At 53.9% G+C, this 25,676-nt stretch overlaps 2 protein-coding genes across 9 annotated transcripts in view; one reads left to right on the forward strand and one right to left on the reverse strand.

Annotated features, from left to right (window-relative positions):
- The first annotated feature begins 5,081 nt into the window (after positions 1–5,081).
- Positions 5,082–12,448, forward strand: Gins2 (GINS complex subunit 2). Its single transcript, XM_021169950.2, has 5 exons — positions 5,082–5,379; positions 5,466–5,580; positions 8,524–8,623; positions 11,586–11,712; positions 11,989–12,448. The coding sequence occupies exons 1-5, from the start codon at positions 5,290–5,292 to the stop codon at positions 12,112–12,114; spliced, it is 558 nt and encodes a 185-aa protein (XP_021025609.1). The 5' UTR covers positions 5,082–5,289; the 3' UTR covers positions 12,115–12,448.
- Positions 12,449–12,878: 430 nt separating this feature from the next.
- The window catches only part of Gse1 (Gse1 coiled-coil protein), a 355,349-nt gene continuing 342,551 nt past the window's right edge, over positions 12,879–25,676 (reverse strand). For 7 of the 8 annotated variants that reach the window (XM_021169947.3, XM_029480386.2, XM_021169948.3 and 4 more), the window contains 10 exons: positions 25,219–25,535; positions 24,297–24,621; positions 22,311–22,927; positions 21,230–21,342; positions 20,765–21,035; positions 19,401–19,508; positions 18,364–18,735; positions 17,184–17,462; positions 15,694–15,797; positions 12,879–15,351 (listed from right to left, as the gene is read on the reverse strand). In XM_021169947.3, the coding sequence (XP_021025606.3) occupies positions 15,217–15,351; positions 15,694–15,797; positions 17,184–17,462; positions 18,364–18,735; positions 19,401–19,508; positions 20,765–21,035; positions 21,230–21,342; positions 22,311–22,927; positions 24,297–24,621; positions 25,219–25,535 (2,641 nt within the window). In that variant the 3' untranslated portion in view covers positions 12,879–15,216. The remainder of the gene's footprint in view (positions 15,352–15,693; positions 15,798–17,183; positions 17,463–18,363; positions 18,736–19,400; positions 19,509–20,764; positions 21,036–21,229; positions 21,343–22,310; positions 22,928–24,296; positions 24,622–25,218; positions 25,536–25,676) is intronic. The other variant, XM_029480385.2, reaches the window with a different exon arrangement.

The following is a 25,676-nucleotide window of genomic DNA, read 5'->3' on the forward strand; positions in this document are numbered from 1 at the left end:
TGTGGATTGTTTGTTGTTTTGTTTTGTTTTTTTGTTTCCTTTTTTTCCCCCCCTCTGTGTAGCCCTGGCTGTCCTGGAGCTTGCTCTGTAGACCAGGCTGGCCTCAAATTCAGAAATCTGCTGCCTTTGCATCTTGAGAAGTAGGATTAAACATGTTGTAGTACCATGTACAGTACAACTGTTTGGTTTTGAGACTGGGTCTGCTGTAGCCCAGGCTATCTTCAAACTGGCTATGTAGTTAAGGATGACCCCTTTAGACCCCCTCCACATCTACCTCTCTTACACAGCTATTTTTTTTTTTAACAAATAACTATCAAAAGATGTATTGTGTATTTTATGTATAGCAGTGTTTTGTCTGCATATATATTTCTACACCAGAAGAGGCCATGGGATCCCATGGGTCTACACTTGTGAGCTGCCATGTGGGTGCTGGGAATTGAACTCAGGACCTCTGACAGAGCAGCCAGGGCTCTTAATCGCTGAACCATCTCTCCAGCTTCCAATTGTTATTCTTTAGTTAAAAACAAAGCAAACTGGGTTTGGTGTGGTGTATGCGCCTGCAGTCTCAGAATATAAGAACACCAACCAAAGGCTGTTGGGATTGGTCAGTGTTTCAAGCATCTGCTGCTGGTGCAGAGGCTCAGCTACAGCACCCACATCAGACAGCTGGCAACCACTGCTAACTCCACTTCCCAGAGACTCAGCCTCACCTGCTGGCTTCCTTGGACATTACATTCACAGACAGACACAGACACAGGCACACACACAGAGACACACAGACACACACACACACACACACACACACACACACACACACCTTTAAAAGACCCACAAAACAAAACAAAATTATTTCTCTAGGCCAGTAAACCAATAAGCCCTCCCCCTTTTTTCTTTTTCTGTTTTGCAGTACCAGATATTGCACCTGGGGCTCTGAGAATTCTAGCCACTGAGCCAGATTCCCCAAGGTCCTATCTATTAACCAGGTACAAAATCACACCAAAGCCTCTATCTCTAACCTTTGGCCTTGTGAGGCATCCTAACCCCCTGAGGTAGGCAGGGTTTTTTTCCCCCCTAAAGCACTAAATAATGATGTGGGGTCCTAAGTATCCACTTTAGGTAATCTGGAGGCTGCTAGTGCCAATTGTCATCTTGATACAATGTTGCGGTCTCAGTGGGAGGTGGGCTACATCAGGGAGGCCTGTGGGAGACTGTCTCCATCGCTATGCACATATGCAGATTCAAAGCAGGTGTAGCCATTCCCAGAGGTGCGGCTTTGGTCTATATAAGAGGAGAAGGCGGACTGGGCGCTAATCAGACTGCATGCACTGCTCTCTGTTCTAGTCAGCTGGCGTGATGAGGTCAGCTGTCTACACTCCTGCTTTGACTTCCCTGCAGTGAGGGTTTGTGGCCTGGAACTGTGGGCTGAAGTAAACTGGTCTCTCCCAAGCTGCTTTTGTTATTTCCCTCCCCCCCCCCCACAATGGCCCTACTGTCTCTGCTTTCTTTGTCCTTCCTGTCTGTTTATCCCCTGGGTGCTGGGGTGGGGGTGGGGGGTGGGGGGTGGGGTTATCTCTGAGCTTCTTAGTGTTCAGGGAACCTGGGACCCATCAGATGGCATGGTGGCATACGCTTGAGAGACAGGAGGCAGGAGGATCTCTGAGTTCAAGGCCAGCCTGATCTACAGATCGAATTCCTGGACAGCCAGGGCTATACGAAGAAAACCCTGTCTCAAAAAACAGAAAAACAAAAACAACAAAAAACGCAAAAACCACTGGATTTTGAGCACATGTAATTCAGTGACTTTGGCAAACGCACAGAGCAGTGGAACCTTTACCCAGAACCTCCAAGGAAGAGTGAGTACCATGAACAGTCTCCCATCTCCCCTTTCTCCTGGGCAACTGTAGATCTTTCTGTTGCTAGGGACCTGCGTGTTGGTGGACACATGGTTGAAGAGAATCATGCTGCCCGGACTTCTGAGTCTGGCTTTTATAATTTTATCTTCTGCACATGTTAAGCTTCCCTCCCTCCAGCCCAGCTTGGTGCACAATAGGTCTGACTGTGGGTGGGAGGGTGGGAGGGCTGGGGGAGACTAGACTGAATGGACACACACACACACACACACCTCCAGTGTGCTGGGATTGGAGGCCTGTGCCCAGCAGGTATCATCTTTGGAGCTTTATCTGTGCCCTATTGGAGTAGCTGCTTGGGTTGAGTCTTACCCTTGGTGTGGGGTAGCCACCCTTTCTCCCTCTGTGTATCTGCTGCCAGAAGTTGGTCACACCTGCTTTTGGGTGTTATAAACTCTCTGCCAGAGAGACACATTGAAGCATCCTGCCACTGCCCCTGTGTCGGGCGTAGGGTGCAGGTACCCTCATCCTCTGCCCCCAGAAGCCCAGTGGCTGGCCACTCAGCAGCACTGTCCCCGTCTTACAAGAAGAGGCACGGAGTTAGCTGTTCTCCTACCAGCCTCCTGTCTGTCTCCTATCGCCATCCTCTCTGTATCCTGCCTTTGCTCTTTTAGAGACTGTGCAAACCAGGAAGAGGAGCACAGCCAACTTGGGAACACAAATATTTGCCAGTCAGGAAAACGTTCCCCTGTCAATCAAACCCCAGACAAGCTGGTACACATACTCTGTAGGAGCGGGAGGCAGCTTCTGTTTTGGCATGGTCCAGGTGGCTGATGGCTTCTCCTTTGAATGTGTCTCAACCTTCTTCCCTCCATCCTCAAAAGGCGATGAAGAAACTGAGGCTCCAGGGAGCCACTCAGTGTCCAGTGACTTTTGACTTGTTTCTTCTGAGAATATTTGTGTGGATTCATAACCCCATAAAGGGGACAAAGGGTTTGCAAGAGATAATTTCCATGACAGATAGGCAGCAGGCAGGTTTCCAGGGTCCCTGCAGGGAGCAGGATACAGCTCAGTCAGGAGCCATAGTTGAGATGGAACAAATTTTCTGCCTGGCTACAGAAAATCTAGACTGAACATCCTTTATGCCTGTGTGTGTGTGTGTGTGTGTGTGTGTGTGTGTGTGTTTTGGTGAGATGGAACTCAGATGTCTTAGTTTTCTATTGCTGTGATAAGACTCTGTGAAGCCGGGCGTGGTGGCGCACGCCTTTAATCCCAGCACTCGGGAGGCAGAGGCAGGCGGATTTCTGAGTTCGAGGCCAGCCTGGTCTACAAAGTGAGTTCCAGGACAGCCAGGGCTATACAGAGAAACCCTGTCTCGAAAAACCAAAAAAAAAAAAAAAAAAAAAAAAAAGACTCTGTGAACACAGCCAAATTAAAAAGAGAAAGCACTTAATTTGGGGTTCACAGTTCCAAAAGGTTAGGTCTGTGACCATTACAGAGGGGAGTGTGGCTGCAGGCAGGCAGGCACGCTGTTGAAGTAGCTGAGAGCTTACATCCAATCCACAAGCCTGAAGCAAAGAGAGCACAAACTGGGAACGGTATGGGCTTTAAAAAAAAAATATCTATTTATTTATTATATTTATATGAGTACACTGTAGCTGTTTTCAAATGCACCAGAAGAGGACATCAGATCCCAATACAGATGATTGTGAGCCACCATGTGGTTGCTGGGATTTGAACTCAGGACCTCTGGAAGAGTAGTCAGTGCTCTTAACCACTGAGACATCTCTCCAGCCCCAAGTATGGGCTTTTGAAACCTCAGAGCCCACCCCCCAATAACATGCCTCCTCCAACGAGGCCACGCCTCCTCCAACAAGGCCACGCCTCCTCCAACAAGACCACACCTCCTCCAACGAGGCCATGCCTCCTAATCCTTCCCAAACAGTTCCACCAACTGGGGACCAACCATTCAAATCTAAGAGCCTGTGGGGGCCGTTCTCATTTAAACCACTATAGCAGGGCTGTGCACATGGGGGGGGTAACCCCTCTATCAGAGTACGCCCCTATCCTTGCATATCTTTATTTTTGAGATAGGAAATGCTGAGTGACTCAGGCTGTCCCCAGCTGGTGATCCTTCTTGCTTTCACCTCTGGAATACTAAGATTACACCTCACCTCAGCGTCCAGTGGTGAGGGTTTCAAACTCGGATCCAGCCCCTCTTGTCCTTACCAGTTGTAGGTGACCTATTCCTCCCCAGGAGCTACCCTGGTCTGCTGGCACCCTGCCAGAGTCACCATGATTATAATGCCTATTAATAGTTCAGCTGTCCTCACAAGACTCCTGATTCAAAATGCCCCTGTGGGGCCATATTAATGCAAGGACTCTAGGGCTGTTGGCTTACCAAGGCACTCTGTACAGAAGGCTTGAGGGCGTCAGGCTCCAGGGTATAGCTCAGTGGAAGAGGTTGTGCTTATCATTTTTGAGGACTTGGGTTCCATCTTCACAATTGCAATAACAACAATAATAAAAGAATGATTATACGTGTGCAAACTTGTCCCTGTGGTCTCACCCGAGGTTTGGTTTGCCAAAGCTCTGATTCTGGGCTCTGTCTCGAAGGATCTGCATGGAGCAGATAGGGAAGGCGCATTTTCATTGCTTTTAAACCATCTGTAGAAAGGGCAAAGACTGTAAAATTAAAGGGAAAACCCTTCCCTTGGGATGGCGTCTGTGTGGACCAGCCAGCCATGTCCTGGGGCCCGGAGCTGACTTTGAGATGAATGAGTTTATTCCTGGATCTGTGTTTCGCGCAGGTGAAAACACGGCTCCAAACCTCTACCCTCAAAGAGTGGAAGCAGGCGAGGGACTCAGCCTGCTGCAGGACGCAAAGGAGCAAGAAGTCATAGGTGCGCGGCCTCTGGCTCGCGAACAGAAGGGGGCGGGCGCAGGAGGGGCGAGGCCGAACGCAAGAGGGGCGGGGGCAAGAGGCGGGGCTGTACAGACCCAACCCAAACGAGGTGGGGCGGGGCCGTGAGCGTGGTAGGCGGGTAAGAGGCGGAGTCGAGGCAGACCCGGAGACCAATGAAAAAAGGGGACGGGCCAGAGGCGGGGCCTGGAGAGGGTAGTGACGCAGTAGAGGCGGGGCCGTCAGGGCTGTACCTCGCTGGATCAGGATTCAGGAAGCGTGGAACCCAAGTACTGGAAAAGGCATCGGTAGGCCTTAGAGGGGCGGGGCCGGCGTACAGCTCCGCCTACAGACCAATCCGCGAGCTTGTACTAGCTGTGACTTGGAGGCTGCGAAGAGAGCAACGTCTCTATAGGGCCGCCGCAGGACGTCTTCCGGTCGAGGGGGCGGGCCCCGCGCGGTGGCGGGAAAGAAGCGTCTGAGGCGCTGCCTCTGAGTCGCGGAGGGGCGGTGACGGGCCTGGGCCGCCTACTTTTCATCATGGATGCGGCCGAGGTGGAGTTTTTGGCCGAGAAGGAGCTGGTGACTATCATCCCGAACTTCAGTCTGGACAAGATCTACCTGATCGGGGTGAGCCAGGGCGGTACGGGGCGGCGGCCTGGGGTCATGCTCGGGTCACCGCTCCTTTCCACCTGGGGTCTGCGTTGTCCTTGCAGGGGGACCTGGGGCCCTTCAACCCCGGCTTACCCGTGGACGTGCCCCTGTGGCTGGCCATTAACCTGAAACAGAGACAGAAGTGCCGCCTGTTACCTCCGGAGTGGATGGATGTGGGTGAGCATTCCCGGGCCCGGGTGGGCGGGCTTGTACGGGGAGGGGGCTGCAGTGATGGCGAACGCCTGCAGTCCCAGCACTCTTTAGAGACGGCAGAGGCAGGAAGATCTCTGAGTTTGAAGCCAGTTTAGTCTACAGAAGGAGGTGCAGGACAGACAGCCAGACTGTGTAGTACAGTGAAACCCTGTCTGGGGGTGGGGTGGTGTCCTAGTCAGGGTTTCTATTCCTGCACAAACATCATGACCAACAAGCAAGTTGGGGAGGAAAGGGCTTATTTGGCTTACACTTCCATACAAAGGAAGTCAGGACTGGAACTCAAGCAGGTCAGGAAGCAGGAGCTGATGCAGAGGCCATGGAGGGATGCTCTTTACTGGCTTGCCTCCCCTGGCTTGCTCAGCCTGCTCTCTTATAGAACCCAAGACTACCAGCCCAGAGATGGTTCCCACCCACAAGGGGCCTTTCCCCCTTGACCACTAATTGAGAAAATGCCTTAAAGCTGGATCTCATGAAGGCATTTCCCCAACTGAAGCTCCTTTCTCTGTGATAACTCCAGCTGTGTCAAATTCACACACAAAACCAGGTTTTAAAGGCATGAAGGGGTCATGAAGAGCAGCTGAGGCTTGGCACTGTGAGAGGCCAGGGAAGACCACTGGTAAAAGTGCAGCCTCAGTTACAGGTAGGGATTGGGGAGCAGAGATGCAACCTTGTTTAAGTTTTTTGTTTGTTTGTCTTTTTTTTTTTCCCCAAGTGTTTTGTTGTTGTTGTTTTGTTTGTTTTTTATTTATTTATTATATGTAAGTACACTGTAGCTGTCTTCAGACACTCCAGAAGAGGGCGTTACGGATGGTTGTGAGCCACCATGTGGTTGCTGGGATTTGAACTCTGGACCTTCGGAAGAGCAGTCGGGTGCTCTTACCCACTGAGCCATCTCACCAGCCCTGGTTGTCTTTTTTTGTTTCTCTGTGTAGCCCTGGCTGTCCTGGAACTCACCCTGTAGACCAGGCTGGCCTCAAACTCAGAAATCCGCCTGCCTCTGCCTCCCGAGTGCTGGGATTAAAGGTGTGCGCCACCACTGCCTGGCGACTCTGATAGTCTTGAAACTGGGACCCCAGTTTCTGTGCCTTGAGGGGCATCTTTAGCACCCCTGCCCCCCAAAGCCTGAGTCCATTTCCCAGTGTCTGCTGGCCAAGATTGGGGAGAAGGGGTACAGAGTTCTGTGCCTTTGCTACACGGAGAGGAGCAGTCAGGAGTGCAGGAGACCTCTCTGTCCTGGGATCTGAGGTCAACAGAATGCTGTCGTGTGCCATGGGGCTCTGTCTTCTCCTGGAAATGTGTGGTTTGCAGTTGGCCTGTGGTCACGTGGTCGTCACCTTGTCCCCCTAGGTTTTCTCTTGCATGAGTATTCTGCATCTACTTACCCATCCTGTCAATGGGTATTTGGGGTACTTTCCATTTTGAAATATTTATTTTTATTTTTGTACGTAAGGGTGTCGTATGTATGTATGCATGTACGCCACTTGGCGCACAGTGCCTTCAAAGGCCAGAAGAGGCTCTCTGGTCCCCTGGAACTGGGGTTACAGGTAGGTAGTTGCTGCCATATGAGTGCTGGGACCCAAATCCAGGCCCTCTGACAGAGATACAAGTACTCTTAACGGCTGAGCCATTTCTCCAGCCCCCTTTCCCAGTCTTAAAAGTCATTATTGTGCCTGTGTGTCTACACATGTGCCGTGTGTGGCGCACGGGTGAGCAGAGGGCAGCGTGTTAAGGAGTGGGGTTCTGGCCTTCCACGGTGTCCAGCTTCATCAGGCTTGGTGACAGGCACCTTTATCTACAGAGCCATCTCCCCAGTCCCCAGGTCACGTCTCATTTTGTACCGTTGTGTGAGCCTTTCTGTAGATCGGTGTTTCCCTTTGGTTGGTTGAGACAGGGCCTCATGCAGCCCAGGCTGCTGCGTAGCTGACACTGGGCTTCATCTGATGACCCTCCTGGCTTGGTTTTCTTTTTTTTTAATTAAATAATTAATTAATTTATTTATTATATGTGTGTACACTGTAGCTGTCTTCAGACACTCCAGAAGAGGGCATCAGATTTTTGTAACAGATGGTTGTGAGCCACCATGTGGTTGCTGGGATTTGAACTCAGGACCTTTGGAAGAGCAGTCGGTGCTCTTAACCGCTGAGCCATCTCACCAGCCCTTGGTTTTCCTTAGGTAAACAGATACCTCCTGTTGGGGACCTGTTGGGCTAGAGGACAGATGATTCTTAAGTTATAAGTGGCTGCCAGACAGTCTGCTGAGTGTTGAAAGGTTGGAATCCCACAGAACTGTCGAGGAGATCACATTGTCTCGCATCCTGGCCAGAGGTTTGGCCTTGCCGGTAGAGGGGACTCACCTACGGAGCTCTGGCACTGACAGGTCGTGGAGAATTGGCTTCAGGCATGAGTAGAAGGCAGGCAGCTAGGTCAGAAGAAAGTCCATAGGTAGTAGTGACAGGTCTTCCTGAGACATGTCTGTAAGGCTTTGATACGAATGCCCCCACATTGTTTGTATGCCACATACCAGCACCTGGTCAAATTGTAAGATTAAAAATGTTTTCTCAAGCCGGGCGTGGTGGCGCATGCCTTTAATCCCAGCACTCGGGAGGCAGAGGCAGGCGGATTTCTGAGTTCGAGGCCAGCCTGGTCTACAAAGTGAGTTCCAGGACAGCCAGGGCTACACAGAGAAACCCTGTCTCGAAAAACCAAAAAAAAAAAAGTTTTCTCATTCAGGAGGGGTGCATGCCTTTAATCCCAGCACTTTGGAGGCAGAAGCAGGTGGCTTTCTGAGTTCGAGCCCAGGACATCCAAGGGATACACAGAGAACCCATGTCTTAAAAAACCAAACCCAACCCGAGTGTTTTCTCTTTGTTGCGGTGATGGTGAAGCATCCTGACGTCTGTGTTTCAGAGAAACTGGAACAGATGCGGGATGAGGAGCGGAAGGAGGAGACATTCACCCCAGTGCCCAGCCCCCACTACATGGAGATCACGAAGCTCCTGCTGAATCAGTGAGTTAGCACCGGAACAGCGCCTCCCCTCCATGACCCGAGTCTCCTCCTGCTCCCCTGCCCAGTCCGTGGTGCCTCAGACACCCAGTTTCTCATACAGGTGACCTGGAGGAGGTGTCTGCAGGGTGGCCAGGCCGTCTCTGTTCTCGCCTGTTCTTTCTCTCTCCTCCTTGGGTTCTTACATTCCTGGCCTGTCACCTGTCACTGGGGTGTAGTGTGGCCGCTGACAGTCTAGCAGCAGCCTTTTCTCTAGGTACATGAGCTTCATTGAGTCCAACTTTCCCTGAAAGTGTACGGATCTGGGTTCCCTGCGTCTGTCACAGGACTGGTCAAGGGTGTTGAGTGGGTGCTGGTCCTGAGCCATAGCGATAGCTGTGCCCTGGCAAGCTCTGGGTTTGAGCGTTCATATCTGTCCCAACTCGGTCTTCTGGTTTATTCTCCATGTAGTGGGTAGGCTGCCTGGTGCTGCCCTGGCTGTAGCCCTTAGCCTTTCTAGCTTCAGTCTCTAGTCAGAGTGCTCACAGCAGGTAAGCATCCCCATCTCTCCCCCATCCCCATCTCTCCCCCATCCCCATCTCCCCCCCCATCCCCATCTCTCACTGCTCTCCTTTGCTCTCAGTCTGTATTTTTATGATCCCAGTGGTCTGTCTGTTGCAGAACAGGTTTTTTGGTTTGTTTGTTTGATATAGAGTCTTGCTATATGGCCTACACTGGTCTTGAACTCTGGGCTTTAGTGGTCCTCTTGCTCCAGGTCTTTCTTCCTTGCCTAGGGTCTGCAGAGCTCTGCTCTGGCGTGTGCCACAGTGCAGTTTTGGAGTCCTCCATGTGCTGTGCCATCGTGCCCACTGTCCTAGATGGGCAGGGGCTGTCTCCAGCAAGCCTTACACAGGGGCGCTGAGTGTAAGCAGATGCCCAGGCCTAACTTACTTAGCATCTGGCTAGACACTGCCCCCTCAGCTGTGTGGGAGCAGAACCGGCACCAAGACCAGAACTGTGCTGCTCTTAGAGCAGCTGGACAGTAGGACTGCTGTCACTGCTCCTTCTGAGAGCAGTGCTCCTCAAGTGCTCCTGTAGAGATGGGAGGGCATTCTGTCCTCTAACAATATGCTGTAAACATGGTCATGTGGGCCTGAGTTCCCATTTGGGTAAGAGTACAATGTGACCCTGTGAACTGGTCATAAAACCGCCAAACAGTCAGTGCCCATGGGCGTCCATAGGATACAGCCAGGCCTGGTGGGGTCAGAGAAGGCGTGTAAGGACCGCAGAGTTGAGCAGGACAGCAGAGTGTCCCGAGGAGCAGAGAGAGAGAGCTGAGGTGGGAGGAGCTATAAGGCACTGTGACTCCGTGTGCTTTGGGGGGTTGGGGATCAGTGTGGGCACACAATGGGCCATGGGCTCTGTGTTTATGGGGAGGCCCAGGGAGCTGGCATCCGCAGAGCTCTGCGGGAGAATGGCAAAGTGGGGGGCAGTGCTGGGAAAGGGGAGAGCCTTGAAGAGTGACTGAGAACCAGACTCTCACTCCTGGTGGATTAAGCATTTCCAGACCCTGAGGTCATTGCGGGTGGCATCGCACTTTTAATCCCAGCACTGAGAGGGGTGGGGGATAGGGACAGATGGGCCGCTGAGTTCCAGTTTGGTCTACTTTAGGACTTCCAGGCCACCTTGGGCTATGCAGTAAGACCCTGTCTGTTTTGTTTTGCCTGCACGTGTGAGGGAGTCAGATCTCCTAGAACAAGGAGTCACATGGACTGCCATGTGGGTGCTGGAAACCGAACTCAGGACCTCAGGAAGACCTGCCAGTGCTCTTAACCACTGAGCCGTCTCTCCAGCTCCCAGACACTGTCAAAAAACAAAACAAAACCTTACTGTGTAATTTATCTGGCCAAGGAACGCAATTAATTTTTTTTTTTTTTTTTTTGGTTTTTCGAGACAGGGTTTCTCTGTATAGCCCTGGCTGTCCTGGAGCTCACTTTGTAGACCAGGTTGGCCTCGAACTCAGAAATCCGCCTGCCTCTGCCTCCCGAGTGCTGGGATTAAAGGCGTGTGCCACCACGCCCGGCGCAATTAATTTTTTAAGCTGGGTAGTGGTGAGCCAGCCTCCATCCCAACTTGAGATAAATTACACAGCAGAGGCTGTTGTTATCCTGAAGGGAGTGTCCCAACTGTCCAATTTCTCAGTTTTCATTTAAAGACATATTCTTATTCCTTTTTAATTACATGTGTTTGTGTCTGTGTGGTTATGTGTGTGTAAGTGCAGTGCCCAAGGAAACAAGAGCGAATTGGATCTCTTGGAGCTGGAATTTCAGGAAGTCGTTAGCTGTTCCATGGAGGTTTTTGGGAGCTGATTTGGGTCCTTTCAAGAGCAGTATGTGCTGGTAACTGTTGAGCTGTCTCGAGCCCCTCCATTGTGTTATTGTTTACAAGATTTATACTATCCTGCATGTATGTCCACGTGCTGGGATTCTAGTTTCCACTCCTGGCTTTCAGTTTGTCACTGCTTTGTCATTCTGTGTAGCCACTGGCCGTGGTTGCTAAACTTTACCTGCCGACATCCTAACCCAAGGAAAGAACAGAGCCCCAGGATTCTCTCAAGTCTGTGTGAGGCTCCCCCGACCCCTTTCAAATGGAGTCTCTATGTATCCTTGAACTTCTGATTCTCCTGGCTTCATCCTTCTGAGTACCAGGGTCACAGTCATGTGCTCAAGTTTACAAAGATTCGTTTCTGTGCTGTGACCCACTTCACTTTCCGGGTCCACAGAGGCTAGGATGCATTGTATCTTGGTATAAGCAGTTGGGCATTGCCTGCTGGATGCTGTCAGAGGAACTGGTATCCTCGGGAAGGGCACAAAGCACTAACTGCTAGGCTGTCCTTCCCCTATGCTGCTGTTTGAAGCAGCCATTTCTGCCTGTCCCCGGTAAACTTACTGAGTGCTTCTGTATTTCTGCCTCTGTATCTCTTCAGTGCTTCTGACAACATCCCCAAAGCAGACGCCATCCGGACACTGATCAAAGATCTGTGGGACACACGCATGGCCAAGCTTCGAGTGTCTGCTGACAGTTTTGTGCGGCAGCAAGAGGCACATGCCAAGGTAGGCATGGCTCTCCTGTCCCTGCCCGGTGCCAGTGGGCACTGCCTGCCAGTGTGACCGCTTCCCAGGGAGCTGTCAGGCCATGCTACCTGCTCAGCATGGAACAGGGATTTGAAGCTGTGCTTTGAGCAGTGGCTCACTGGGACTTGGGGGTATGGCTCTCGTGAGAGCCTGCCTACACCCTCAGTACCAGGGACCAACAACTCACGGTTGAGCAGTCTAGCTTTTCCTTAAAGCCGAGAAGACTTCCTCTGCTCACTTGCTTTTGTGTTTCAGCTGGACAACCTGACCTTGATGGAGATCAGCAGCAGCGGGGCCTTCCTCACCCAGGCCCTCAACCACATGTACAAGCTCCGCACAAACCTCCAGCCCTCCGAGAGCACTCAGTCACAGGACTTCTAGTCAGAGGCCGCTGCTCTGCAAACCCTGCTGTGTGCCCTGTGTGGCGGAGATTGGAGGAAGAGTGTGGAACACTGGTGAGGTCGCTGCCCGTCTTTGTCAGAGGTCAGCCATATTGCAAGTTCAACTCCATTGAACAGAGAAGCCACCAGCCTTTCTCTTCCACCAAGGACTGCACGCCAAGCACAGCGAGTGTTCGGGCCAGCTCAGCTCAAGTGTCTTCAAGCTTGGCCTGTGGAAAGCTGTATGTAGTTGAGGCTGGGCGTGAGAGTGGGGGTGGTGAAACAAAAAGATGAATTTCGTCTTAACATGATTTAGGAAGATTTTATTTTTTGGGATGTCAGAAATTACAGCAATATATTCATAAATACCTAATTACTACATTCAACAAATAATATTACAATACAGTTAATTCAAACAAGTACACTTAGAACGGGTTTAATTTCACAGCATCTAAACTGCCCCCAGAGCGACCGAGGCACCCGTCCGCCCTCCTGCCTGGGTATGGGTCCAGGGCCCCAGGGCCCCAGCAGTTAGGCGTAGGGCACACACAAGTACGGAACCAGTGAGATGCCTCCTCAGGTCAAGGCAGCCTCTAGGGTTGAAGTAAGCACTGGATAGACAGTGGGGACAGGCTACGGCAAGTAGTGAAGTCAAAGCTTGCGTACTTGAAAGAGTACAGACTGCTGCTATAAGTGGCTAATGCACACCTCAGAGGTGCTGAGCCTGCTGTGCAGGCCATCTCCATGCTGGGGCCTGGGCAGCTGAGGGCAGGGGCAGGAGGCATCTAGTTTGCAATTTAGCTTAGCTGGTTGAGACTCTCAGTGCTGTGAGCCTGGCTGTGGCCCCCCCACTGTTCGGGTGGGGCTTGTTCTGGATGCCCTAGTGGTACAGTCTGGTGTGATTTGCAGGTGGGTGTTTTTAAGATCACCATGTACCGAAGTGTTGACAGCCTTCTCTCCGTCACTCATCTGCGATGGTGGCGGGTCTCAATTACATGAGACAAGTGTTTTTAAAAGATCTGATCCGACACCCGTTACTAGCTCGGTGTATCCCACCCAGGACAGATGGTAGCGATCACTTGAAGGTGGAGTGGGAGACATGGTCAAGGACTGGGATTTTCACATACATGCTGATTTCACAGTCCAGTCTAGAGCAGATCTATAGCAGGGATAGGCTGGAGGGATCTCCAGGGACGGTGTGGTACCTGGGAAGGGGGCTACTGTGGTCTTGTTAGCCTCATCTGGCTCTAAGACTGTGGGATGGGAAGAATGCCGTATGTGGGCTGAGTGGCAGTCACCTGCCGCTTTACTGGCTTGTACCTGGTTCTGATTGTCACTTTACTTATGAGCGTGGGGATATTCAGTCTCCAGATGCTAGAGGTGGCCCTAGAAGCTCCAGGGCAGGCAAGGTCAGTGGCTCAGCTTGTGCCCCAGACTGACCTGGGAGGGCATCGCTTGCTCTGGATGGCATACTCAGCCAGAGGAACTCCTGTGGGACGATGGAAGGGACTGTGCGTGTCTTGAAGTTATGGGTTCTGCCTTTCCCAGGAGACATTTACCAAGCAGATTAGCAGAAGCTTCTAGTCATGGAGGTGGGGTGAGCCTGGGAAAGCAGCACTGGGCACAAGCAGCATTTAATTGGGAAGCCGGGCAGGACTCGGCCCAGGGTGTGCGGCCTCTGCCCTCCTTTGGATCGTTTTCTCTGACTGGCTGTGGGCAGAGGAAGGTGCTTTGCTGACGGCTGACAGGCCTGGTGGCACTGCCTCGTCTGAGTTTGCTGAGAACCAGACATTTCTTGGCAGAGGGGTGCAGGTAGGGGCAGGGGTGGAGCAGGGACAGGGACAGATGTCAGCCAGCTGCTCTGTACAGCCACTGAGCCTGGTGGCTGAGGGTGGGCTCGGCCTCCTCTCCCCTCTCTGATGGAGGACAGTCGGAGGCTCTGGCAGGAAGAGGTTCTCTTTCAAGTTGGTCAGCCCTGACTGAGTGCTGAAGCTGGGAAGGAGATCCTCAGCATTGAGCTTTCTTTCTGCCAGAGCTGTGCCTGGCTCGGGAGCTCAGCTCCTCACAGCTTTGCCGAGTCCCTGCCGCACGTGGGTCATCTGCTTTGGAGAGCAGGCAGCCCTAGGCCCCTCAGCCCTGCTGTGTGGGACACTGCACAAGTGAGCTCTCCTGCTTCCTAGAACTGAGCATTTAACATTCTGACCAGCAGCAGTACAAACACTAAAAGCAAGGTTTTCTTTTTTTAAAATCCAGAAAAAACAGAAACAAACAAACAAAAAAACCAAAGGAAACCCCCAAACAGGAAAAACAAACAAAATTCCCCAAACCACATATTAAAAATGGCAGGCTTTTTATAACAATAATTAAAGTAATAAAAACATACAAAACTTTTTTTTTTAATATATACACAGTACAAGGCTGAAGCACCTTTGACTTTCCTCTCAAAACATACGTTTGTATGAAAACACCACACACGGCGGTAGCAATCCAGTGGGTAGGCTATCTGTGGACAGCTCCACGCATCTTCCCCAAGGAAAACAAGGTACTTTTGGGTGTGGGTTTGCCTCTTTTCCTAAGAGCTGTTCCAGGGAGAAGCTCATGTGCTCCCAGGAGCGGTGGCTTCGATGATGACGCTCATTCGCTTGCGGGAAGGCGACGGATGGGACTGATGGGGAGCCCTTTGCTTGTACGCACCCAGCCTTCCCGGTGTATTAGTCCCGCTCCTGGCAGGAAGAGGTTAAACCCCAGGGCCGCAGCAACAGCAAGCTGGGCTCTTGTGGCACAGCTATACCAGAAACAACCAGCTGGCTCTCTCCCTCAGCCACATGCACGGTGGACGTCAGTGTCGGAGGAGGATGACGTGGGGGAGAGAGGAAATAACGCCGACCTCAGAAAGAGAAACTGAGTCCTAGCTGAGACAGGTGCCTCGGTGACACTGGCGTCGAGGTGATCTCCTCTCTGGAGCCTGGAACCCTTCGCTTCATGCATGGCACGTTCTCAATTTGTAAGCTTCAAACCTCCCAGTGAAAAATATTAAATATTCAAGGTAATAAAATAGATAATATTTCTATACTATAGGTTCAGCCTAGTGCAAGGGAAACCGTCACCTCGGATATCCCTTAAAGTAGCCCCTAGGCCAGTGCATGGTGGGCAAGGCAAGGCACTTCCGCAAGTGGTCCAGCTCCGCCTGGAGCCGCTCCCGCTCAGAGACCATCTTCTGTTTCTGACTCCGAAGCTCCTGGGGAGAAGATGCACGTCAGAACCATCTGTACACAGCAGTGTGAGTGACCTGGAGGTTCGCTCCCAGAGAACCAGTGTGTACTGCTGCCTCAGCTCAGGCTCTGAATCCCAGGTCTGACCGGCCCCGCACGTGTGCTCACCCTGGGGCGGGCACAAGGGCCTCTCCTCAGATAACATCTTTTTATTCCTAACACAGGACCTTACTATGCGTCCCAGGCTGACCTCAACCTCCCAGATCTGCCTGCCCCCTGGGAGCTAAAGCCTGGCACTGAATTCTGATTTCTCAGGAGCAGACCGGTCCTCTCTGGGGGTGCCTGTACAAAGCCCATGGCCGACTCACCGCCATGCTGTGAGACAGCTGCTCTGCAGTCAGGCTGAGGCTGTAGTTCTGCGCCTCCAGCCGCCGGCACTGCGTCTGTAGCACCTGCCGCTCCAGGTTTTGCTCTGAAAAGACGAGAGGTAGCGATGTGTCATCTTTTTAGGAGGCAGCGTGTCTTCAAACCATGCAGCGTGTTCTTTGCTGCACCGATGCGGCCAGGCACGGCCACCTCAGTGCAGTGAGGAAAACTGGGAGAAACTGCGATGTCAGTGGTGCAGGCAGAAAAAGCATCCTTGATTCACTGAGACACTACCACAGAGTGCTTCGGTTAACGACACGACCATGTGGACTAACAGACACTCATCAACCGTGGAGCAAACAAAGTAGGAAAGGAAAGAGAGGAAGACAAAACCTGACGGAGGAAGAAAGCTTAGGCTGCCTCAAGTTTTACAACCAAGACAGGTGACAAGGATAGAAATACGCAGACTGGAGAAGCACTGTCCCTGTTCTGATTCACGTGGGGAGGGCTGTGCACAACCACAAGCTACACTTGTGTCAGCCATGGAGAGTGGGCCACAGGGAACGGGAAACCCTCTCAGGGTTTGACAAGATCCTGAAATTCACACAGCTGCTAAGGACAAGCCAGAGTGAGCTGCCATAGGGGCGCTGCTGCCACACAACAGATGTGTCCTCAGAATGACAGGGACAACTCAGGGAGGTGTCCTGGCACACCCAGGAAAGCATTGCCATGCATTCTGTCTGAGATGCGGCTGGACTCCGTTTTTGCAGGATAGGAACAGTGAATGGGTAAACCCAATAATCCCAAAACGTGGGAGAGGGGACGGTGCCTTTTGAGGAAAGGCAAACTCGAATAGGTGCTTCTGCTCTAGAAATCTGAGTTCTTCAGTTGGTATCCAGTTCCCAATGCCTTTCAATTTTCAGTAGCTCACGCCTATGACCTCAGCACTCAGGAGGAGCCCACAAGTACTAGGGGACCTGGCCTACTGAGTGAGACCCTGAACTCACATGCAGTATTTACGGCTTTAGTAATTTGCCAAAAAGAGAAAGGTAAGGTATGGGAGGAAGGAGGTAGCCTAGAGATAAGCCAAAGGCAGTGCTGGGCCCAAGTACTGGGAGATGGGCCAGGGAGCTGCACACAGTAAACGGGGCCACCACCTCTCTCTAGGGCTGTGGTTGTGCAACTCGGGCTTAGACAAAACACCTAGAATCTTCAGTGTGGGCTCACAGCATGGTGATTAGGGCTGGCCAGAGCTCAGCTATGTGTGGAAACCAGGCAATATTCTGTAATGTCCCACCATAGCAGGGCTGCGGTACAAACTATACCATAGGCTTGCCCTGCAAGAAAATCAATGTCTTAGCATTGATTACCCAGTGATACGTCCCTCAGATGCCACCTGAAAGAGCCCCTTCCACCCTAAGGAGCAGGGAGCAGACGGCCTCTAGAGTAGACAGACTGAATCTGACGATTACCCATCCGCGCAAACCCCTACCTTCTATGTGTTCCTGGTAAGCTTCAAAGATTGCCTCAATCCCTTGCCACTGGCGCCTGGGGGCTTCCTCAGCTTCCTCCTCGCTGTCCTCCTCCGAGTCCTCCTCAGAGTCCTGGTCCACCTCCTGCATAGGAGGGCCCTTCCTCCCCGTCAGGGGCTCCTGTTGTCCATTGTGCTGGGGCAAGGGGACCCTGCTGGAGGACTGCAGCTCGGGAATGTTGTAGTGGACTGCCGTGTCGACTTTGTGGCTCTGCTCTGCAGATAGCAAAGCACAATTCCCTGGGGAGAGGAAAATGTGATCTTGAGGGGCAGGGGCTCGACTGACAGCAACTTTGTAAGCACAGTGTGCTGCCTGAGCAGGGACAGGGACAGGGACTGTGGCCTCCAACGGGAGGGGCTTCAGCTCCGCTGGTGGCACCACCTGAACGCTGCCCAGTGACACGTCCCTTAGACGCCACCCTAAGGAGCAGGGAGCAGACAGCCTCTGGCCAAAGCTGACACTTCTCCAGGAGCTTCCCCTCAGTGGCGAGGTCAGAGGTCAGCACTGATGGCCTCCGCTCTGGCTTTCCTGTCTGGTTTAGTCTGGCTGGCCTGCGAGCCTCAGGAACGCAGTCTCTGCCTCCACTTAGCCTTAGCCAACCTAGCGCTCGCCTTTGATCCTGGGTCCCAGCAGCAGAGTCAACTGTGACAAACACTGAGAGCTCAGCCTTCACAATGTGAAGCCCTTAGACACAGACTGGCATGGCTAGTCAATTTCCCCTGCTGGGGCCTCTCTCTCTCTCTCTCTCTCTCTCTCTCTCTCTCACACACACACACACACTTATTCCACCTGGGTGAGCAGGGCAGGAGACGTCGCTGTCCCTACATTCACTGGGCCCCGGCAAAGAACCACTCTCCACGTAAGCCCATGCAGATCCGGGGAAAGCAACAGCTGTGGGCCGTGCATACAAAGAGGACACGGCCTTCCTGAACTGTCATTTGCTAGCTGTCCCAAATGTGTGTGGTTCTCGGGCAGGTACATTAGGCCCTGCTACAAGCCTGGGAAGTGATCAAGGCTTGGATCTCCCCTCCCCGAGTGATTCACAGGCATTAAAGGGTTAACCGGTACCATCACCATGTAAATGGCCTGTGTCACCCAGTACTGTGACAGGTGACAGGGGACCTGTGGCCGGTTGGTTACCTTTATGCTTCTGCAGAGCCTTCTGTGTGGACTGCAGCACGGACTCATGGAATTGATGTGCAAACTCTTCGGCCACGAAAGGCTCCCAGGGCTTGCTCTTCCCGTTGACGCTGTGAGACAACGGCACAGGAATGTCCTTGGGCGCAGCGCCCCGGAGGTAATGGAGCATGCTCAGGCTCTTCTTGCCACCAGGGGCCTCACTCAGCCTGGCCTTCTCACCGCTGGGAGGAGCCGGCTCCTGGACTCTCAAGAGCTCCTGGGGCCGGAGCTGTTCCAGTCTCCCAGTCTCCGCGGCCTTTGGGACATCTGACAAGGAGGCAGGGACCCCGACAGGCTGATCCGTCTCTAGAGGAGCTGGCTGTGTGGCTGGTTCTTGGAGAGACAGAAAATGAGGGGGGCATTATGAGTTGTGGAACAGGAAGGCATGCAGACACTACACATCTCCAGAGCTTACAAGTGCAGAAAGACCCAGTGTGTGTACCCCATGTTAACACTGTGCACGAGGTTAAGAGTTGGAGGAGTGGCCTGTTTAGCAGCAAGTCCAACCCTGAACAAGTTCCCAGGGGACAGGTGGAGAGAGAGAGCAGAAAGCGATGAGAAGGTAGGAGTAACTTCATCCAAATCAGAGAGAGCAGGTGAGGACAGGAGCTAGCCAGAGGCTGCACTGCAAGGCTTCAGCTTTCTTCAATCAGAGAGCAGCAGAGAAGCAGAGAGAGAAAGCAGGTGCTGGAGACAGTCTGGAGAGCCCAGGCAGGGCATTCGGTGGGCTTCGGGCCCATCCTCGTGGGTAGTGATGGCTACAGCCTGCAGCTGAAGGGGCGGCACCGTGGAAGTCAGCGCCCTCCCCTGACCTTCACGCCCACCTTCCAGTTTGCACTGCTTCCCGAGGCTCAGCTCAGCCAAGATGGAGAGGGATGGAGAGAAGCCAGCCCTGCACTTCCAGTAAAGTTCACAGCAGAGACGTAGACTTCGAGCGCCACCTCTAACCCTGTCGCCCAATCTACAGGACGCTGGCGGGTGGGGTGTCCCTCCCTTACCACTTAGGGAGATGGGAGGACTGTCCCTCGAAGAGTTTGTCACTGAGTCTGCTGCGGACAGTGCTCTCTGCTTCATGGCTCGGAGCATTTCAACAAGCCTCTCTTTGTCTGCGAGGAAAGCAGCCCCAGGTTAGCAGCAATTTGAGAGGGGAGGAAGGGCAGGGTCTGGCCACCATGACTGGCAGGTACAAGCCCTTCACACCAAGAGGCACCAAAAGCAAGCATCACGGCCGGCTGGCCAGCGCTGCCCACAGGAAGAAGCAGGTGACAGCAGCCGGCTGTCCCTGCTGGGCTCCAGACAGTCACAGTCTTCAGTTACAAGCAGCAGCCACCTGGGGGTTTCCATGGTAACTTCCTTCTCAGCAGGTATCCCGATCTGAAGACCAGGGATGGCCCCTGACACAAGGGCAGAGACCAAGGAAGGGAGCGTGCTCCCGGCCTAGGGTCATAGCAATTTGCCACGAAGGAGTGCAGACCCCTGAGTATTCCACACTGCAGATCCCCGGTTCAGTGGCTCTTCCTGCCAACTCTGAAACTTAAGTGGCTTCGGTGCCGACGGACGGCGTCCTTTAGACACAAAGCCAGGTGAAAAATCAGCTTGCAAAACAGCTAGGTGCGTGTCCAGGGGCTTGCTCTGGCAGTCAGCCCGTCAGTAACCCTTGCATGAAAAGTGAGACCTCCACCATGCTTGTTAAAAAGGAAAAAGAAACTGCCATCGCCAATAAAGAAGCCTGTCAGACCAACCAGAAAGTGGGAGGCACCGTTTTCCTGGGAGTCTTCCAGAGGAGGCCAGTCCCCTTAAGGGGCATGAAGCACATAGGGGCATGGCTGTGAACATCAAGCCTCAGCCCAAGATGGGTGTTGAGCCGATCAGGGTAGCCTTGGCAGGCCTTGGCCACGCCTTGTCTTCTATATCGTGGATTCCAGTCCCAAGTCTCTTTTCTAACATGGGCCTAGGGTACCAGACTGATCTGGAAGCATCTTTTTGGGCAAGCTGTACTTAGCTCTGTAGGCTGGGCGTCTCCAGGCCACCCACGAGCTCACTCTCCAGGCCTGTTAGCAGCAGGAACAGTGCTCAGTAGAGATCACTGGCAACCCCAAGAGGAGGGGCCTGTGGTACGCAAACCCTGAGCACACCCTCTCAGTCCCAGGGAAAGTCCTGCAGGCACTCCAACCAAGTGCAGGAGGATGGTAGGGGGGGCCTGACAGGCACTGGCTGTCCATCCAGGCACCTCAGTCTTCCCATCCAAACAGGACATGGGCCAGAGTAGAGTGTGACAGAAACACCAAGGGACAAAAGCCTACCAGAGAGAGCCGCCCAGGAGCACCCTGCCCTGTGTGTGCAGGCCGGAGGAAGGCCGTACCTTTCCTCTTCTCCGCACTGATGTGTGTCAGGTTGAAGAAGGTCAGGAACTTCCTCTTCTCCTCAAAGTTGGGGCTGTTGTTCATCTCGTCGGGGCTGTAGCGGGTGGACAGAGCCAGCCTGGGGGAAGGCGTCTGTCGCTTGCACTGAACGGCAGGTGGCGACGGGCTTCTCTCTCTGAGCATCCGCCTCCGCTTCCGGCGCTTCTGCGCCACCAGTTCCTCCTTCTGCTGTTGGGTGGTCAAGCCAAAAAGCTGCAAGAACTCTAGCTTCTAGATCAGGAAAGAAAACAAACGGAGTGTGACGTCCCCACCGTCAGCTTCACACTGCCCTTCATACTGTGTAGTCACTGCCCCCCCTGCTCCTTGCAGTCTGACCCAGAGCTAGGCCACAGAGGTAGCCAAGAGGTAGGCCCCAACTACCCAGCCAGCCCAGGGTGTACCAGAGTCAAGGAGGGACCGGTTACCTCTGAGGACGTGTCCAGTTTGAGGGGCGGCTGCTCAGCCACACAGCGGAGATGTGCCCTGACCTCCTCCTCGTCACTCTCGTCGTACGAGTCATCGAGGTCGTAATAGTACCCTGATGGCAAAAAAACGTGTGCACTGAGCCAGGCTCAGAACTCGGGATGCTCTGTGGACACGTGCACCCGGGGGCATGGGAGCGAGACCCCTGGGCTGGACCTGCAGGCACCTGCGAGGACTCTGGCTCAGAGGGCTTGGCCCCTTCCCATCTGCCTGGACGCCTGCAGGGAGACTCCCTAGGCTCAGAGCAGAGCATACCTGACAGAGGCCTGGTGACCGTGGTTTTGTGAACATATGACCCCTGCTGTGACCCTCGTGGGAAGGCAGCTAAAAACCACAGAGCGGCCCCATTCCTTCTCAAAGTAAACTGATAGAAAGGCCCCAGCCAGGCCCTAAAGCTATCCTGACCAGCGCTGCAGAAGCGGAGCTAAGAGGAGCTAGGTGTGACACCAGACAGGCCATATGGATTCAGGGGCCTAGAATAGCCTGAGGCAGTTACCCTCAGCAGGGGCCTGCTTCTCTAGCTACAGCCCCTACTGGTTCTCTTGACCTTCTTAGGACCTTCGGGCAGAGACAGGAAGGAGATGCCTAACCCCAAGCAAGCTCCGTCGGGGCAGTGTCAGCTGCTGTCCTTATCCCCTGGAGGACATGCCCTCAACTGTCACTACCCTTGTGTGACGCCCTGCTGGGCTGTTTCTCTGTGTAACGTCACACTATTATATTTAAAGTCACCTGACCAGCCTCTGTCCATCAATTATCAGTAACATGTCTGCAGTAACGTCTTGGCAGACAGGCTGTGACTCCCCATTTTGGGATAATGTGCCTCAAAATGCAGGACAGGCAAGGGGCCCTATCCTTGCCTGTGTGAGGTTCAGAAGTCTGAACCTGCTATCTGAAACCAATTTTTTAAAAATTGCACTGGAAGCTAAAAGTGGGAGAAGAGAGGTGAGCAGCTGGCACTGGAGTCTCCCCGTCCTGATGAACCCCCATTCCCAGGAAGGTTGGGACCCACTCAGGAGGCCAGACCTTTCTCCTGAGCCTCGCGCCGCCTGCGTTCCTCCAGGTCCAGTTTGCTGACCAGCCTCCGTCGCTGCTGAAGAAACTCATCGTAGATGTAGGCTGGATCGGGGCCCCTCGCTGTGGGGTGGCAGTACGGAGAGCCTGGCTTCAGAGGCCCACTGAGCTCCCCGAAGGAGGTTGCCTGGGAAAGAGAGGGCCGCTGCTGGCCCAAGATGGTCTGTGTTGACTTCTCAAGTTCAGTAAGGAAAGGCCCAGGTCCGTGGGGAAAGGTCTGAGGCTCCAGACTTCCTGCCTCCCGCGGTGGTGGCGGCGGCGGCTGGTATTTGTCCAGTGGTGTGGCCTCACGCTTCCGGGGCTCCTCTGCCTTCTCTGAGCAGTAAACTCGCTCCACCTTCACCAGTGGCACGGCGGCCTGGCGGCTGGGCTCAAAAGTAGTCGGGTGGCTATGCAGAGGGTGGCTCTCGGCCCGCCGCGTCTCCAGAGCATTGTCTATCAGAGACACTGGGTTCCAGAGGGCTGTGGGTACGGTGTGGTGCTGGGGCTTGGGTGAGATGAGTGGTGGAGGGCCACCAAAGTGCTGTGGGGGTTCACGGCTGCCCTGCTCATGCCGGTTTGTTCCTGGCCTAGAGAGAACAAACCAAAGCCATGAGTTTTGGAACCAGAGCTGCTTCCCAGCCTCCCAGAATGCCCAGGGTAGCTTGCTGGGCTCACACCAGACTGCCTGGTAGGTGTGAACTCATATGGGGAGAGGCTGTCACCATGCCTTCTCGCTAGGAGAGCCATTTCTTCCTGGAGAGGAAGCAGTTATCAGAGACACAGGATGGTGGCTGTACTGCTGCCCCCCTGTGGCTCCTGCCAGAACTGCAGCAGCCCCAGAGCTCGGCCTGAGGACTTCCAGCTTGCCTCACCAGATGTGCAAAAAAGCTTCCTTAACCCACTCTATATCATCGTCCAGCTCTGCCCAGGACCCTCGCCCTTCACCACTTGGTCCATGCCCTCTTCCAGACCCAGGCAGGAGCTGCATCTGCAAGCCTCTTTTTACAGTAGACTACTACCGAGATCCAGAACTGGTCAAGACAGAGGACAGGTGACTTTTAGGGACCCAGCCCTGACTGGTCCATCTACAGCCCAACCCCCACACTCCGGAAGCCAGTGTACCAGGATCCCTCAGGTAGGCAGTGCTATCTAGGCGTGACAGGGAAGCTGCCGCCCAAACAAGATTTGAATATTGACAACACTAGCTGACATGCCAGCGCAGGAAGGGCTAGAGATGTGAGAGGGAGGGAACTCCAGGGACAAGCAACGGGGTAAGCTACCAAATGGGTGGTCAGCCCTAAACACACGGACGTAAGAGCAAGGTCTGTGGGGGAGGGGCCCAAGGGGGTCACTGCTAGGCTCCTCTGGTCTTGCTGGTCTGGCTGAAGTGCCACTTAAAGCTGCCAAGGCTGCCCCTCACTCCGGGGAGGTAGAGCACAGGGTTTCTTTAGCTCCCCTCAGGTTCTGAACAGCAATGGATAAACAAGCACAGCACACACCGCTGCCAACAAGCATTTTAACAGTTCTTAGCTACGGGTGTGTGACCCCGCCCCCATCCCAGTGACAGCAAGTAGGACCAGGCTGATGTGGGAGACCGAGTGGACGGCAGAGGAGCCAGAGGACTCAGACTTGGCGTGAACCTTATGTCCAGCACAGGATGTTTAAGACTAGCGGGGCCTCAGAGTGGCCTTTCTACAGCTGTGCGAGGTGTGGAGGGCCAGGGACGGGCACCCGGGGTACTTCCAGGTATTGCTCTTCTCAGCATGGAGGAGAAGGGATGAGAGACTTATCTGTATTCTGAAGGTCAACACAGATGCTGAGGGCTGGAGTGGTACAGAAGATGAAGCAGGCCATGTGACCAACAGCAGGAGAGGACGGACAGACGGACAGACGGACAGACAGACTTTGCACCAGCATCACTTGACTCATGTGAGGGAGGCCCCACCCAGGACCCACCTGGTGCTCTCGGGCCTGTGCTCCACCTCTGTGGGCACGGGGGGCCGGCCCAGGTCTAGGTGCTGCTCCAGGACCTGCTGCCGGAACTCGGACACCTGGGACTGGCGGTCTTCCTTCTCCTGCCGCAGGCGGCGCTGCCGTGCCAGCCACTTCTCCTCCTCGTTGGTGCGCTGGATCAGCAGGGCAGTGGTGGCGCTGCTTCCAGGCAGAGAGAAGATGCCGTGGCTGGAGATGAGGCTGGGCACCGTGTGGTGTGGGGCAGGCACTGGGTGCAGAGGGTGCTGCACGGGCTTGGGCGCCTGCAAGCCCACGTCCTTCAGCTTCTCTGTGGGAGGAAACACGGTCACTGTGGGGGCGCCAGTGCCCTCGCCCCTGCTCGGAGCCCAGGACTGAAGGAAACACTGCCTCATCCTTGGAGAGAGGAGATGTGGTGTGTGTGGCTGGCTCAGAGCAACTTACATGTTTTTAAGGACATCAACCACAAAGATTTTCATGAAATAAATCAAGATTTCATGAAATAAATCAAGATCGGGATAGCTCATGCCTGCGCTCCCAACACTTCGGGGGCTGACACAGGACCATAGCTATGAATTTGAGGGACAACTGAGTCCCAGGCTAGCCTTGGCTTTAGAACTCTGACACAGAACAAAAGGTCAGATTGGGCGTATCTCAGTGGTGTGAAGTGGGCGTATCTAGTGTTCACCATCACCATGGCAAAGGCAGAGACCAACCAAGGTTCTACCAGCAGTGACTGCAACTCCCCTCCTAGCGTCTTGGCTGTTCTGGGGGGCACCCATGGGATCCTGGATCCATCCAGGGTGCCAGAGCACACCTCCTCCCAGTCTTGCCAGCGTTGGGATGGCACCCCCTTACTGCCGGGGCAGGCACAGGCCATTCCCTCCACACAGCTCAGTCCAGGTACCTGCTCGGGTTGGGGTCAGCTGCTCCGAGGGCTTGGGCCGCTCCTCCGTGCTGTGACCCCGGAGTCCGTGCAGCTCGGCCACAGGCAGGAAGGAGGTGGGCTCTAAGGCCTTGGCAGCCAGCAGCTCCTTCTCCCTTGCCCGCTGCTCCCGCTGCCGCTCCAGCTCGCGTTCCCGTTCCTTCTCCCGCTCGCGCTCCAGCTCCTTCTCCCGCTCCTTCTCCCGCTGCTCCCGTTCCCGCTCCTTCTCCCGCTCCCGGTCGGCCTCCCGTTCCCGCTCCCGCTCTCTCTCCCGCCTCAGTTCCTCGTCCATTTGCAACCTGGGAGGGAAAACAGGGCAGCGTGCTAAAGGGATGTCCATGCCCCAGCTCAAAGCAGGGCAGCCACACGCAAGAGCTGCCACCTACACACAAAGAACCGCATCCTGCCACCACCAACCCAGGCCCCGCTGAGGACCTCAA

The sequence above is a fragment of the Mus caroli genome, unplaced genomic scaffold (assembly GCF_978045245.1).
Source record: "Mus caroli unplaced genomic scaffold, Mus_caroli_1 scaffold_10, whole genome shotgun sequence".
NCBI classification, from domain to species: Eukaryota; Metazoa; Chordata; class Mammalia; order Rodentia; family Muridae; genus Mus; species Mus caroli.